Below are 15,233 nucleotides of genomic sequence, written 5' to 3'. Positions count from 1 at the left end.
CTCTTCTCTCTTCTCCCTCCCTCTCTACCTCTCTCTTTCTCCCTCTCTCTCTTCTCTCTTTGTCTCTTCTCCCTCCCTCTCTCTCTTCTCTCTGTCTCTCTTCTCCCTCTCTCTCTTCCCTCTGTCTCCTCTCTCTCTCTGTCTCCTCTCCCTCTCTGTCTCCTCTCCCTCCCTCTCCCTCCTCTCTCTCTCTTTCTTCTCCCCCTCTCTCTCTTCTCTCTGTGTCCTCTCTCTCTCCCTCCCTCTCTTCTCCCCCTCTCACTCCTCTCTCTGTCTCGTCTCCCTCCCTCTCTCTCTCTCCCTCTCTCTCTTCTCCTTCTCCCTCTCTTCTCTCTGTCTCCCCTCTCTCTCTCTGTCTTTTCCCTCCCTCCCTCTCTCTCTCTCTCTCTATCATCCAGTCTGCACAAATGAAGACAATCAGCTTTTCCTTCGCTCCAGGGCCCACACCATCGAGAGGGAGAGAAGAGGAAGCTATTAAAGGATTCTACAGAACTCTAAGAAATAAACATCTTTCTCGTGCCGTTGTCTGCGTGAAGTACATGTAGACGACGTGTTGATTAAGGTTGTTTTGAGTAAATGTACTAGTTTATATCAACAGTGTAGTAGTATTTACTCCATTTTAACCTTAGTAGCATCAAATGAGTAACTTTGAGCCCGTAGTTAAAATGGAGACCTAGTATCAGAAAATACCCAAAACCATTGAAATCACTGTAGGTTAGTACATTTTCTATCCATTGACTTTATCTCACAGGAAATGGAGGGAGGCAGTGTAGAGACATCCATTAAATAGTTAAAAGCGTCTAACTCTACAGCACTGGCTCTGTCCATGCGTCTCAGAAATTAGGGCAGTTGCCATAGCGATTAACAATTTAAAACAAAATATTATATCTTTTGAAAGAGAAAAAGTCCTCAAAATGCTGCATAGCTCAAAGCTGAAACCCATGAATAGACCAGCAGATGGTTGATAGAATACTTGCTGTAAGTGAAGACTAAAGTTTGCATGTTTATAAATCTAAAATGAATTCTTGAGGCTGGTATAAAATATTGCCGAACACAACTGCTTGTCAGAGTCTCACAAACTCAGTCTAAAAACTAAACCACAAACATGACCTACAGAAACACACAGCACAAGAGGAGAGCATTACCATGGCAACGCCTGGACAAATGTAATGGTCTGTCTCCATGTTTTAGGTCACAGTTTTTTGGTCATTATCGGTGAATTTCTTGCAGATGTGGAAAAACCCAGAGAAATTTCAGCTCAGCTTCAAGTCCGCTTATTTTGTTTGTATAATGACAGTTAAAGCACACTTTACTTTTGCCTTTACACTGAAGAGAATGACTCCTTGGAGAAACAAACAACATCTCCTACAAAAATGTAAAAAAAAAAAAAAAAAAAAAGGCTGTGATAAAAAGCACTCAGCCTGGATCTTGGTCTTAAAAAAAAGCACATGTATTGACACGTGTGAAAACTCAGAAGAACCAAAGCACTAAACATCAACGTCCAGTGTTTTTTAAGAATAAACCTGCATAACAAATGACATGTAAACTGCAAAATCATATTAGTTGTTTCTAATTATGGTCCGTATGAAAACACACATCAGATATTTTGGTTTTGCATATCATTTAAATAATCCCGAAGCTCCAAAAATCCGATTATAATCACATTTTGCTGTGTATGTAACTGTAGCTTTATTTACAAACTCTACAAACTATTAGTATTGGAAAAGCGCTATTTATTATCATTTATTATCACTTATAGTCTACTTCTTACTGATATTTATCCCAATGAGGCGCCTACACAGTATGTTTATAGATCTGGAGTGATGAAAGTTACAACTGTTTCCATAGTAATTAGCAAATCAATGCAAATGATTAAGTTTTGACTGATCAAAAACCCTCAGGAAAGCTTATGAATAGCTTATAATATAAAGAAACTGGGAAAAAGTTTGTTCCCTCTACATTTTCCTCAAGGATTTGAAGCATCTCCTGTATAATTATCCAAGCAGCAGACTTCAGGTTGAGTCTATCATTTGTTTTTGAGTCTATCATTTGTTGGATTACTGGTGGGTTGTTGTTTATGAATAATGCAGATCCTACAGCTTTACCATTATGTGCACAACTCAACTTTACAGAAGAAGGTCAAGCAGAGAGTGAATCTGGAAGGTCAATACTTTTAAAATTTCAAACTGCACTTCCCTGTTATTCTTGTTCTAAAGTTTAATGTTTACGTAAAAGTTAAGGCGTGTATATTTGCCTTCTGTATGGCATAGGAAACTATTTCATATACAATTTAAAGGGCCCGTATAACGCTATTTTCTGATCTATGTTATAATGTTGTTTCCTCATCAAAAACATACCTAGAGCTGTGTTTTTTGTTTCATTCACACATGTTAAACACACAAATTCCTCACTCTGTTCCACCTTGTGATGTCATGTGGTGATACAGGAAGTGCTCCACTGCGTATAAACTCCACACACCTTCACTAGAATCATTTGGATGATTTTAGCCCTGGAATTGCCAAACTCTACTGAACTACAAAGAAAAAGTAGCTATTGTTAACTTGAAAATTTCCACTACGTGACATCGCAAGGTGGAACAGAGCATTTTTGAACTTTGGAGATGTAGACAAATAAACCAGGGTTACTCCAGGTATGTTTTTGATGATGTTACAGAATTATAACATGGCTTTAAGCTCACACGAACCAATTTTGTATCACCTTTAAATACATTTGGGGTGAAAAAAAATAAAAAATAAATTAATAATAATAATAATAATAATAATAATAATAATAATAATAATAATAATAATAATAATAATAATAATAATAATAATAATAATAAATGTGTTTAAATTAAAAGTTCCATACTTCAAGAATGCTGTAAGTATGCAACAGGAAAAAAAATCATGTTATGTGTGATAGAAATTTAAGTATAGTCATGTTGTGTATTTAAAAAGCATTTGATCTGTGTCAGTCTGCCAGACCCAGACCAGACATTAACACGTGTGAAGCTCTGTCTCCATCCCACAGGAAACTCGCTGTTGTTCTACCTGTCTAAGTGTGAAAGTTCATTATCATATGGGTGTGAAACAAAAGTCACTCTGCTTTGAAATGTATGTAGCACTGTCATTCTGGTATAAAATAGTCAGAGCTCAGATGCTCAGGGTGGTTGGGTGGTTGGTTGGGTGGTTGGTTGGGTGGTTGGTTGGGTGGTTGGTTGGGTGGTTGGTTGGGTGGTTGGTTGGGTGGTTGGTTGGTTGGGTGGTTGGTTGGGTGGTTGAGACTTGGATTTAGACTGAGAGGGGAAATGGGGGAGAGGCCGGGAGGCTCCCAGTCGGTGGCCAGGGCAGGCCTGGGCCCTGTCCTGTCTGTATCTGCTGTAACAAACAATAAACATTTTTTTCTGTATTTCAAAACTCACCAAGCTTCGCAAATGGATTACTTTTCAACTAGAACTGTAATTTTCCACAACATTATGTTGTTTTTACTTTTAACATTGATTGTACCTGTGTATGTGAGCATGGCTGTTTTACCCTGCGACATAACAATAAGCACCTGAAGTGGGATTTGAATATTAAATCTCCACTTTTCTCTAAATGTGCAGTGGTTCACCTTTATCCACATTTAGGACTGACACAATGTAAGCCTACACCAGATGATAACCTTGTGCACCTCAGTGTTATTTTAGTTTAGCACAAAACGTAAAAGTGCTATTTCTTGTGTCATTTTGCACACAGTTGATAAAGAAACCTGGAAATTATGTTCATTTGGAACAGAACAGTTTAGAACAGTTCATTTAGAAACCACCATTTGCTTGTCTCCAGAGACATCGCTTTTCCTGGAATGTTGAACAATATGACAATGAACGTATGACCAGACAAGAAAGAAAGGCCATCAACTCTATGCACTTTTTCATTGCATTATTTTAGCATTTAACACTATGGTAACTGAATAGATGCAAGATAGACTGGATTAATGCCATATTGTAAAAATGTCTGGACAAAGCAATGATATCTCCATGGAGGGAAGCAGGTGGCGTTGAGCTGTTTGGTCAGTTTATGCCTTCAAGAACAATATGTTAGTTTTTCAAATTGTATTAAAATGGTAAAAGGTCACGGTTTATACAGCGCTTTTCTACCTTCAAGGCACTTTAAGCACTTTACAGCAAGTAACCACTCACACATTCATACACCAGAGTACACAGACACTGGGGCGAGGTGGATTGAGAGCAGGAGTCAAACCAACAACCTTGAGATCAGAGAGAGTGCTCTACCGACTGAACCGTTAACATTATGAACTTATATACTGTATAAACTATAGTTAAATGTCCATGATGAAGGAAATTGGCACATACTAATTTGATGTTATGTCTGCACCAAAAATCAAATGTAGACTTAAAATTGTTTAGTAATACTCAATTCCAGTTAAATATTTGAGCACCTTTTTTGTAAGTACAACAATATCCAAACCCTTGACTTAAATAAACATAAAGATTAAAATAGAAAAGGACTAAACCTACTTAAGAACCAATTAAAATGCTGTAGTGCTGCTTCTTCATTTCAAAACTATTGACATACACTGGGTAATTACATTAAGGCCAATTAAAATCTCTCAAAAATTATTGATGGAAACAAACAGCGCTCTCTAGAGGTAATCAACTGCAATAACACACTTGACAAATAACGGTGAAAACCATTTTACTGGCAGCAGAGACAGGTAAACACACACAAACACAAAACAAGATACAAAAATAAGATGCATTTCAATGTTAATCGTATTTCCAACACAAAACTGGTGTTAAGACTATTACTACTACATATGTGAAGAGGTTACTGCAGTTGAATGTAGTATTGCATCGTGTTTATGAAAAACCAGGTTACCATTATGTTACTGCCGTTTATGTATATTTGTTGGATTCAGTGCTTTCAAAAGTATTATATTACTTGCCTTTTTAAAATTGTATGCAGTTCTAAAAAAAAAAATGCATCCCAAAACAAAGTTGTAACGTAAACTTTTTTTAGATTTTAAAAGAAAAAAAAACAAAACACATGGGTTGAGATTTCATTGAACACATGGGTTTTTGTTCCCCTATTAATATCATTTTACGATTACAACAATATCTTTGCAATTTGGGACAATATTGGCTCAATGAGAAAGTTGTTGAGAGCTGCATCCCGTCATTGCACCATTAAGCAAGACACTTTAAAGGCATTGTCTATGTACATGTTTGTTTGTGTGAAAGTATCAATCATGTCAAAATACATTCATTTCTAAAACATGAATTCCAGTTTTTCAAAGTGTTGGAAATCTTACTTATAAAAATATGACAATTCTCCAGCCCCAGCATTAGCGACCAAAATAAATGTTCACCTCTCTAAACTGTGCATGTGGAGGCTTCTATAGGGAGTAAATTTAAGCACGATTATTCACAACGTAATTAAAATTTGACAATAGGCAAATCATAAATGTTGCAGTGATTTAATTGCATGTCATGTCCTCTGCAGAGCTTAATATCGTGTCTCTATGGGTTCTCATTTCAAAGAGTAGCTTAATTTTATTCTGCTGGTCTTGTACTTTACCATTGACTCGTGTCTCAATTGGACATGTTTAAAATTTGTACTGTAAACTGACTTGCTTTGTAAACAAAACAATTGCCAGAAAAACATGTTATTTCATATTCTTGCAAAACCATTCATCCCTACATTAGTCATTACAAAATATCGTAGACCATATTTTACATATTTTAACAATGTCATCGCTATAGCAAAAGGTGCTCGAGAAGACACAACTATAAAACGGATTATTTCAGCTCGTTTCATTTCAGTCCATTCCTACCACCACAGACCACAGAGTTCCCATCATGCACTGCTCTGACTGTTGGATCGGCGACACCTCATTTCACTACAACTGTCCACTTTGGCCTGAATTTGCCACTGCAGTAGTGTAATGATGCTTGAAGGTAAAAGCGGTACAGACTAGAGGCGCTGAAACAGGTATTTGACACATTGAAGAGGTAGCACTTATCCCAGGACATTGGTGGATGCGCAATAACTGCTCAAACTGTCCCCAACGGTCAAATATGTTACAGGATAGTCTCACCATCGGAGCGTTTTACAACAAGTCCAAAGAAGCGCCAAGAAAATGGTCCTGTAGACTTGTTAGAACGGCCAGCAGTGGACAAAAAACTAAAACTACAACAGGTTTAGTCCGGGTTCAGTGCCTAAATGTCCTCTAAAGATTTGATAGCTGCGTCATGTGAAAAAACAATGCATTTTCTTTTTTAAATAGCCTCAACTGTGATTATTTTTGCAGTGAAATCTATTATATTTTATATCCTAAATCCTATAAAATGAGAGACCACTTTAGAGAGTTGAAATCATCTGCGAAGAAGCTGGCAGTGATTAGAAACAAGTTAGGACTGCACCATAACATTTTAAATTATCGCAATGACAGTACAACTAGTAGCATTATATTGATTTCCACTTTTGATTTCACAAGCGCTTTGAATTCTAGCTACAATTATTCAAAAATGGTCTCGTCTTTTCCGCAAATCAACTCAATTATCACGATACATTTCATTATTCAGTTGTATTTGCGGTTATCGTAATAATAGGAGTGTATTATGTGCTGCCCTATAGTTCAAAAAAGTTCATTTGATTTGACTACGCAGTACAATTATGAACAAAAAATATCTCCCAGAAATGATAATTAGTCCCATTACTTTCTTGCATTTTAGCGACAGCCGCAGTGAAAGTCCGCGTTGGGATCCCGCAGTAGTTTTTTCCGGTCGATATGAAGACAGTCGATGTGGTACCAGGCGTCGCACACATCGCACTGAATCCACTGGACCGTGTCTTGTTGGGGCATTTTGCAGCGAGGGGCAGCGCATGGCTCTATTGCCCCCACGGTGACTTCCTCCTCCTCTGCCTCATCTTCATCGTCATCTTCGGAGGACGAAGAGGAGGAGCCGGAGGAGGAAGAGGCTGAGGATGTGGAGCTCGAGGAGGAGGAAGAAGGGGATGGCAGGGAGGGGCGGGGGGGCAGAGGATGCTTACGCGGCCGGCCACGTCTTTTACTGCAACGGAAGGAAACAAAAATACACTTTGAACACTTCACTGGCAATAGTAAAGTACTTGGAATTACTTTATAGACTCTATTCTAACTCTCCCATCTCTATAGTTAATGTTATAGTCAATAGAACGAAAACAATATGATAAGGTTAACAGTGTAATATGAAAACAAGGGTATAAAGTGATATTTCTGCACTTTTTTGAATAATTTTACATTCCATTAATTTTTCAAACTTCAACCATGACCTTTAATTGGCTTGTTTTAGCTCTTTTCTGATAGATTGCTTTAATATTTTCATTGGTAGATTTAATACTGCTTAGCGCTTATTACATATTGCCTAGTATTTAACCATTAACCATCACCCTCTTAAAATGTACAATTGTGACATGGAGCATTTTTTTAATATAATATGCAATATGTAAATGGTGGATATTTTTGAAAAGATGAAAAAGTTTTAGGCTGGAGGAGTAGGAGCGTTAAGTTCTTGAATGAGCTACCGGAATGGGTCCAACTTCAAACACACACACACACACACACAAAAAAACAAAAAAACACAATTTAGTGAACTGGGTCAAAATTGTCCTAACTTTCCATTCCCTCATTGTATTCCGTTAGGATACTTTATACCACTGCAATACCCAATGAATTATGGGTCAGTTATTGGTCATTACCTACGTACGTTATACATTCGTCCGCTTTCTGAAAAGGCTTACCCGGTCTGGTGGTGAAACCGGTTGTACTGCATTCTGCTGCGCTCTCCGGTCCTGATCCGCACCGAAGGAGATGCTAGGCTGTAGTTCTCTCCTCCCACCACTAAAGGGGAGAACACCGGGGAGCTGTTGGCTCGCCTCCTTCCTCTCGCTGCCTGTGGTGAGCGATGGACAGTTTTCTGTTGTCTGATTGTGGCGATATTTCCATTCATAACTGATTGTACATGATAGGTCGTCTCAACTTCCTGTTTAAGTGAAGCAGAGCTGTGAATAGTCGGGAGCTGGTGATGTCGGCTGTTTGTCATGGCGCCATGGAAACTGCCAATGGTCCTGATGCCAACGGGAAAAGGTTTGGCCTCCAGGGGGCGTCTGACTTCAGTGTGGATTTTACTTTGAGGAGGTAAACAGGGAGGAGAGTTGAACCCCTCTGACTCAGATTTATAAAGACGCCGCCTTTTCTTCGCTCGTGACCGCTGTCCGTCATCTGCAACTGCTCCCAGGGCTGAAATTACAACCACTTTTTAGTACTTAATCCAAATGTCCCATTTACAAAAAGGAGACTGTGGCGCCAGTGGTCTGTAATAGTCAAATATTTCAAGTATAAAAACAAGCTAGACATAATTGATTTTTCTTCTTTCAATGCAAATTGTTGAAATTTGCAGTACGGTACTGTAGCATTAAACTCCTCTCTGTGGAGACAAGCAGCTAGACCCTCCACCAACAGGCCAGATCTGCGGTGAAGTGACTATGCCAACAGTAACAATAAGTAATATTTAGTTATAAAAATATGAATACACTTTACTCAATTCTGAATATTGGACAGAGTTAAATGCCATACTGCATAAACATTCCTGGCACAGTAATAACATCCCCATAGAGACAAGCAAGTGGCAGCTTTACTACCAGAAATGCTACATAGTGCAGCTTTAAAGTATCCATGGGTTTAAGCTTACAGTTATAGGCAGTTGAAGACTTTTACCATTCAAAACACATGGAAACTGTTAATTGCTATGGCATTTTCAATGGTCCCGAGTGTTCATACTGAAACTCATGGATACTTCACAATCATAGCTTCAAATTACTAATTTAGATTCAATTATTAATGCATTGATATAATTTGTACAGTTTTGTCCCCTCACCTCCACAGCCCCTGGGTTCATCTGAGCTGTCGTCCTCGAGCAGCACCGTGTGGGCAGACTTCCTCCTGCTCCGAGAGGCTGCGGGGAGGGGCTTGTTCGAGTTTGCAGCAGATGGAGCCGGGCAGAAGGATGGAGGAGTGGAGGGGGGCAGCAGAGAGGAGAAGCCCACGGCGAGAAGAGGAGAGGTGGACGAACCCGGGTCTGAAGTGGTCCCCTCCAAACTGTGGCTCCTCTTGAAGGTCCAGGCGCTGCCTTTCATTTTACTGAGGCTGCCAATGGAGTTCAGGATCACTGTAGCGCGGTTTAGAGACAGTTTGGACAGGTCCAGGTTCGCAGGTGCTTTTCGGTCCTGATTTGTCCTTATGCGGTTTTGGAAGTCTGAGGAAAAAGTCCCGCCCTACAGAGAAAATAATCAATGTACATATTAAGGTTAGATCAAGGTATTTGTGGGTTTATATTCCCTGTCAAAGGATATAATACTTTGCTTCACCATGGCAACAGTCCCAATGTCTCACTCTGAAACCCATGAATGTTGTCTTTTTGTTGTCTGGATTTGTCAGTTTCTTATCAAATGTCTTGATAACTTTGTACGAAAACAATAAATCAATGGTTTCCTCATTTTAAAATCTAAATGCAAATTATCTTTACATTGAGCACAATTTTGTTTAGTTTGAACAATATAAAACAAAACAAGAATCCCAATCACCACAATATTGCAATTACTGGGCAGAAATTACCTTAGGAATAGTTATAGCATCAAAATCCAGTGGGCGAACTTTGACCTTCTGAAACAGGAAGTAGAACTCAGGGCTTCCTGGAGCAGACTGGCCTCCAAAGGTCAAAGTGTCACCATCTGAGAGCTCCCACTGAACCCCAGACTGCAGCCGCACCTCATTCACCCATGTGCCTAAAACGAGATACAAAAAATGAATTTCTGAGTAATATTAGTACCACCATGACAACTAATCTCATAATATTTCGGAAATCCAACAGAAATGTTCTAAAACGTATCTTTACATGTATTAATTGAGGTTTAAGTATCAGACAAATGAGACCGCATGTGGCAAAGAGCCTTTTTGGTCTAATAACATTTTGTCTTTGCATATAAAAACTCACCTACACCACTGTCCCTGCTAAATGACAAAGTGCCTTTTGTTTATCAATTAAAAAAATAAATGTGTTGTGAAATTTTTATTGCAAACAAAATTCTACACCTGTTATGAAAAATGAGCATATCTTCAATACAATATTCACAATATTATTGATCATTCGATAAATTGCCCATCGCCATTTGCTGTTATTCCAATATCAATACATAAGTTCTTTAAAAAAAAAAAAAAAATCAACCATCATTAAAATAGAGTCATTTGTAAGCTGTAAGCTTTAAGATTTAAGTCGGGTGTAAAATAGTCAGTGCAATGGACCCAATGCTGAGGAGCTGGAGGCCTATGAGGCAATCAAACTCCACGGCTGCACAGGATAAGAAATGCTCAGTGAATACTAAAATGCACCTTAAATGGCAAAAATGAAAAGTGTGTAACCGAGCGTGAAATTACTTGAAAAATTAGGCTGTTAAGAGTACAGTTTAAATCCTGAGCTTGTCAGTCACAGCGGATCGGCCCGAGGGAAACTTTACTCCTAATCTCCTACCGCACAGCCGGGTTTAATCATAGCCTGAGTTTAGATGACAATATTGTAAAACTGGTAGTGTGTAATTGAGGCTTGTTTCTTGTTTTTAAAGTGCGTTATGAAATTGAAGTTGCAATGAAATTTGGGATTTTTTTTTCTGAACTGATATTCAATATTGTTTTGGTGCTGTGGCTGATCATCAAAATTAACAATACCTTGCTATAAAAATCTTAATTTGTGGACTTTAAGAAAATATATTACATTTTCACGACTCATTGGTCTGTTCTAAAAGATAAATATGATACATGGACAACAAAGAGACAAAGGGCGGTGCAAAAAAAAAAATCGGTGCCAAATATTGGCTAAATTTATAGTGTAGTTTGGACACATTTGTCACCTACATAAACAATTAGGTTCATCACATCTAGGCCAACTCTTTTCAAATGGGTGCAGGTAAGATTTGCTTGTGTGGTAGTTTGATTTATGGCTTGTACCAGATTTGAATTTGTTAAGATTAGTGCTCTTAACATTGTAATGTAAAAAATATGCTAAATAATAAACCATGTAAAATACAATCTATTAATTTTACATAGCATTTCATCGGGTAATAACTAATATAGAAGCTACTGACAAGGTTTCTTTTTTGTCCAATCACTAATAGTCATGGGAAAACTGGCATCTCAGACTCTTAATTGTGTCATAAAAGCAGGGAGTTGCAGAGATTGGAGAACTATACAGAAAAAAACAAAAAACAAAACAAATTACACTATCCCAGACAGTGTTGTTTTGTGTGGAGCAATATCACAGTGACAGAAGGGACTAAGTGGGTGGGGCTACAATTCTCACTTATTGTTAAAAATCAGGTACAGGCCTTTTAATGAACACTTAATGTAGAGAATATACATTTATTTTATTTAAATCTCAGTTAATGTGGAAACGTTTTAATGCTACTTCCTGCTGCTCTCATCTATGCCATCAGTTCTGACAGTTAGTGGAAAAGCATGTTTGTGTGGTACAGTCTGCAGGTGTCTGGTCTGGCATTTGTGTTTCTAACATTTCAGTGCTCTGAATGCACCTGCAGGAGTCAAATTTGTACCATTGATCCATAATTACACCTGAACATGTTTGGGGACAGGAATTAATAATGGTTTAAGAAGCAGAGGCCGTTTTTAGAGCAATGCCTGACATTTTATCTGAACTATGTGTACGTGTTTCATAGGCTGTATATTAAATAGAGAATACAGCCAGAAAGTCACCAGGAGATGAGGACGATTCTAGCAATACAAGCAGTATACATTTTAAGAACATTTTAATTCAGAGACGCAGTTATAAATGAAGTATTGCAGGAAGTGTTAAAACAATTCTCCCTTAGAGAGATTTGAAATAACATGTGTTGTAACAAATATTCTAAAAGTGAAAATTTTAGTCATGAACTCAAGTTTGTGCCAAGTTTTCCCTGTTTTGGGTACAGTTAAAATTTTGTCAGTTTGTTTGCCTAGAAACAATTTTAGCTTGAAATTAACTAAACTGGTATATTTAAATATTGCAATATTTTTTGTCATACTGAACAGCACTACTGCTGGGTCCAATGATGTCACAACTTTCTATAGCCCGGAAATATTTAATACAGGGGATGGGGGAAACTAAAAATGATTGTTAAAATGAAGATTTTAATTACGTATTGTGAGATCTAGGGGCTAGTAATAGAAAGGATCGGATTTATGAAAGACAATACATTTCCTGTTTAAAAAAAAAAGAAGTATAATACAGTCACATCTAGAGTCTGAAAACCAAAAAATACAAAAATAAAAGCCAGGACTAAACATGGGGAATAAGCACTTCAGGTTTATGCATCTAAAATCTGATCTTCCTGAAGATGTGAGACAGGCCTCTACTTTGACAATGTTTAAATCCAGGCTCAAAACAGTTCTGTTTTGCGGTGCAAATCTTCTCTTTTAAATGTCAGCCCCAAGAGGCAATTGCTGTTGTTATTTTGGGCTTTATAAAAATAAATTGAATTGAAATGTTTTTATGTGTTTGTATTGTGACTTGAATACATTTCCTATTCTGTAAAGTGCAAATAAAAACTTGCCTTGCCTTCATATCCAAATAATATTCAATTTCCCTCTCTTAAATCCCTATCCTCAAATCCGTGGTTGGGAAACACGCTTTCCATGTGTAGGTGTCATATTCTCACCGTGACTGCTCCTGTCCTTGATGTGGACACTCCATCCCTCGTCGTGTGTGCCCTCTGCGTCGTCCCCCGTGACCCTCTCGGCCTGCAACTCTGCATGGATCCTGGACACGGAGGCGGAGTCCAGCGTGACATCACACAACTCTGGAGCACGTCCCAAACGGAAAATACACGGATTCAGTGCCGGCCTGAATGTGTACAAGTCCCGCGCAGAATCCCCCACAGAGGAGCCAATACGAAGGAGTTGGAAGCATGGTTGCACCCCAGACAACATGGCTGAAACAATAGTCCAAACACGTCCTTGGACAGCCCAAAACTTACAAGCTATCCTCCATATTGCCCTGAATATAAATTTTACAAGCTAACGATTACAATACACACATTTGTGCTTAACTTCAGTGTAAAATCAGGGTAAAATGAGCATCAATATATCAAGTCGTGAGCTCAAAATGTGAAGGTTGCATGTACAAATAACAGGTGTTCCTATCAAGTATGGAAATCTGCAGAACTGCGTCCCTGCTGTGAATACATGAATGGTTAATGAGGATTCAGACCACTACTCCAGCTGGTGAAGAGTGGAAATGAGATGCTGCCGCTTGCTACAGACCTAAATTACACAGATCAAGTCCCCCACAGAGAGGAGGCATTGAAACAAGTACTAAAAAGGGAGACGTTTTGTCAAGCATGTGTGTGCCATGTTCCAAATGTGCAATAACTTCAAGGTAGTGTAGTTTACTGGATAGTAGTGATTGTCGTTCTTAAAATCGTAAGACTTTAATATTATAGTGAAAGTGTCTAAAATATATCGTGTTGATTATAAGTCGAATCACGGGGCTCAAAGGAGGAACGCTTGAAGAGATGCAACGGCAGGAGGTTGTGTCATCTGTGAAAACAATACAAGAGATTAGTTTTAAAGGTTACATGCATTTACATCAACACCAAAAACATCCACGTGAATAAAAAGCATTGAAAGCTTGAGGAATGCTTTGGACTGCAATAATAAACACATTCAAGTATATTATTTCATACTCATAAGACGGTCATGTACAGAACAGAAAGGAGCTACAATGCAAAACCAGTGTCATAGTGAGTCTATTAGCGGATGTGCCCAATGACAGGACTGTAATAGACTTTAGACTCACAGGCTGCATTTGACACAATATTCTATACAATTCTCATAACAGTGGAAATAAAGCGTTTAACAAAGTTTATGTACATACTTCTCACTTTAATTAAAAAGGAGCTGTTCAGATTTGGTCATTGCCGTGAGAGCAGTGAGCCGTGAGAGCAGTGAGCCGCATGCGCTGAGTGACAAATGAAGAGCCGCACAAAGCCCTGCGCATGTCACGTACAGCCACGCCACAAAACAATACTTTTACTTTTACTTCTACAAACAGATCCACGACAGCAGACAGCATATGCATCTTAAATGTGTTTTGTAGCACAAAGACACGGTAAAATCCTGTTTGAAAGTGCAGATGCAGAGTGAACCTCTCTGTCGATAATCACCAGTTGTTGCACTGACTCAGACTCTCGGTGGCACTTACTCGAGTTTCAGATACTGCTCCGGTTTTGGTTTTACTGCACAAAAGTCACCGCGGAAATCCAACCAGAGGAGATCAGCCCTCAGCTTCGGATAAAGTCGGTTCTTTCTGCAGTATTTTTCGGCCGTTCTTGAGCAGATTTGAGCCTCGCTCCGCTCGGGAGGAAGTCCTTTGAAATTTGGCGCGCCACACGGTTCTGCGCAGGGGCTTCCGTGCTCTTTGCGCTGCGTCACATCCGGCCCCGCCAGGATTGGCTCGCGCCCAGGGCGCCTTCTGCAGCTGTTTACTCAGAGATGTGGGTCAGTGGGGTGTGGTGTGTAGGGTACAAGTATCTCATATAACTAAGAAGTTACATAAATTGATCATATCAGAAGAACCAAATGTACTTTTGGTTTCATATGCACTAAAAATCTGAAATCAGACCTATAGGCCTACAATACATTATAAACAGGCCATGAAAAGTAGGCTATACATTGTGAAGGTGCAAACGTCCATAGAGATGAGTCACTGTACATTAGTTTAAGGACAGGTTGCACTGGTTTGACAAATGACAATAACTGCAACATCCACAAAGGGCAGTCTCATTGACTGTCTATCCCATTCAAATAAAAACAAGTTACTTTGTTGAAAATGTTTTTATTTAGGATTTTTCAGTCATTACAGATAATGAAAAGCTTTAGAAAAGTGTGAAGGATGAACATGTAAAAATAAAATGTTCAGTAAAGTTCGCATTAGTTTGAGGACTATCTTGAGTTCCTTTCTATGGAGACCCACAAGGGCTCCAGGGGAGGAATTAAATAAAGAGAATCTGGAAAAATTACCCTGTGATCCTGAGAAATTATCACGTGATCCTGAGAAATGATCGTGCAATCCTGTAAAAAGCAGAGGAAGCAGAATACAGAGACACTCCTTTTCAGGACAAACAGTAAACCAACCCACACTAAAC

The 15,233-nt window shown here is 38.7% G+C and overlaps 1 protein-coding gene across 1 annotated transcript; it reads right to left on the bottom strand.

Annotated features, from left to right (window-relative positions):
* Positions 1–4,681: 4,681 nt before the first annotated feature.
* tcf19l (transcription factor 19 (SC1), like) lies at positions 4,682–14,544 on the bottom strand. Its single transcript, XM_033975826.2, has 6 exons — positions 14,291–14,544; positions 12,747–13,626; positions 9,658–9,827; positions 8,921–9,317; positions 7,785–8,283; positions 4,682–7,075 (listed from the first exon to the last, which is right to left on the bottom strand). The coding sequence occupies exons 2-6, from the start codon at positions 13,015–13,017 to the stop codon at positions 6,733–6,735; spliced, it is 1,680 nt and encodes a 559-aa protein (XP_033831717.1). The 5' UTR covers positions 13,018–13,626; positions 14,291–14,544; the 3' UTR covers positions 4,682–6,732.
* Between the last annotated feature and the right edge of the window lie 689 nt (positions 14,545–15,233).

Source organism: Periophthalmus magnuspinnatus, chromosome 11, assembly GCF_009829125.3.
Source record: "Periophthalmus magnuspinnatus isolate fPerMag1 chromosome 11, fPerMag1.2.pri, whole genome shotgun sequence".
Taxonomy (NCBI): Eukaryota; Metazoa; Chordata; class Actinopteri; order Gobiiformes; family Gobiidae; genus Periophthalmus; species Periophthalmus magnuspinnatus.
The sequence above is the reverse complement of the archived record's forward strand: the minus strand, read 5'-3'. Positions and strand labels throughout refer to the sequence as shown.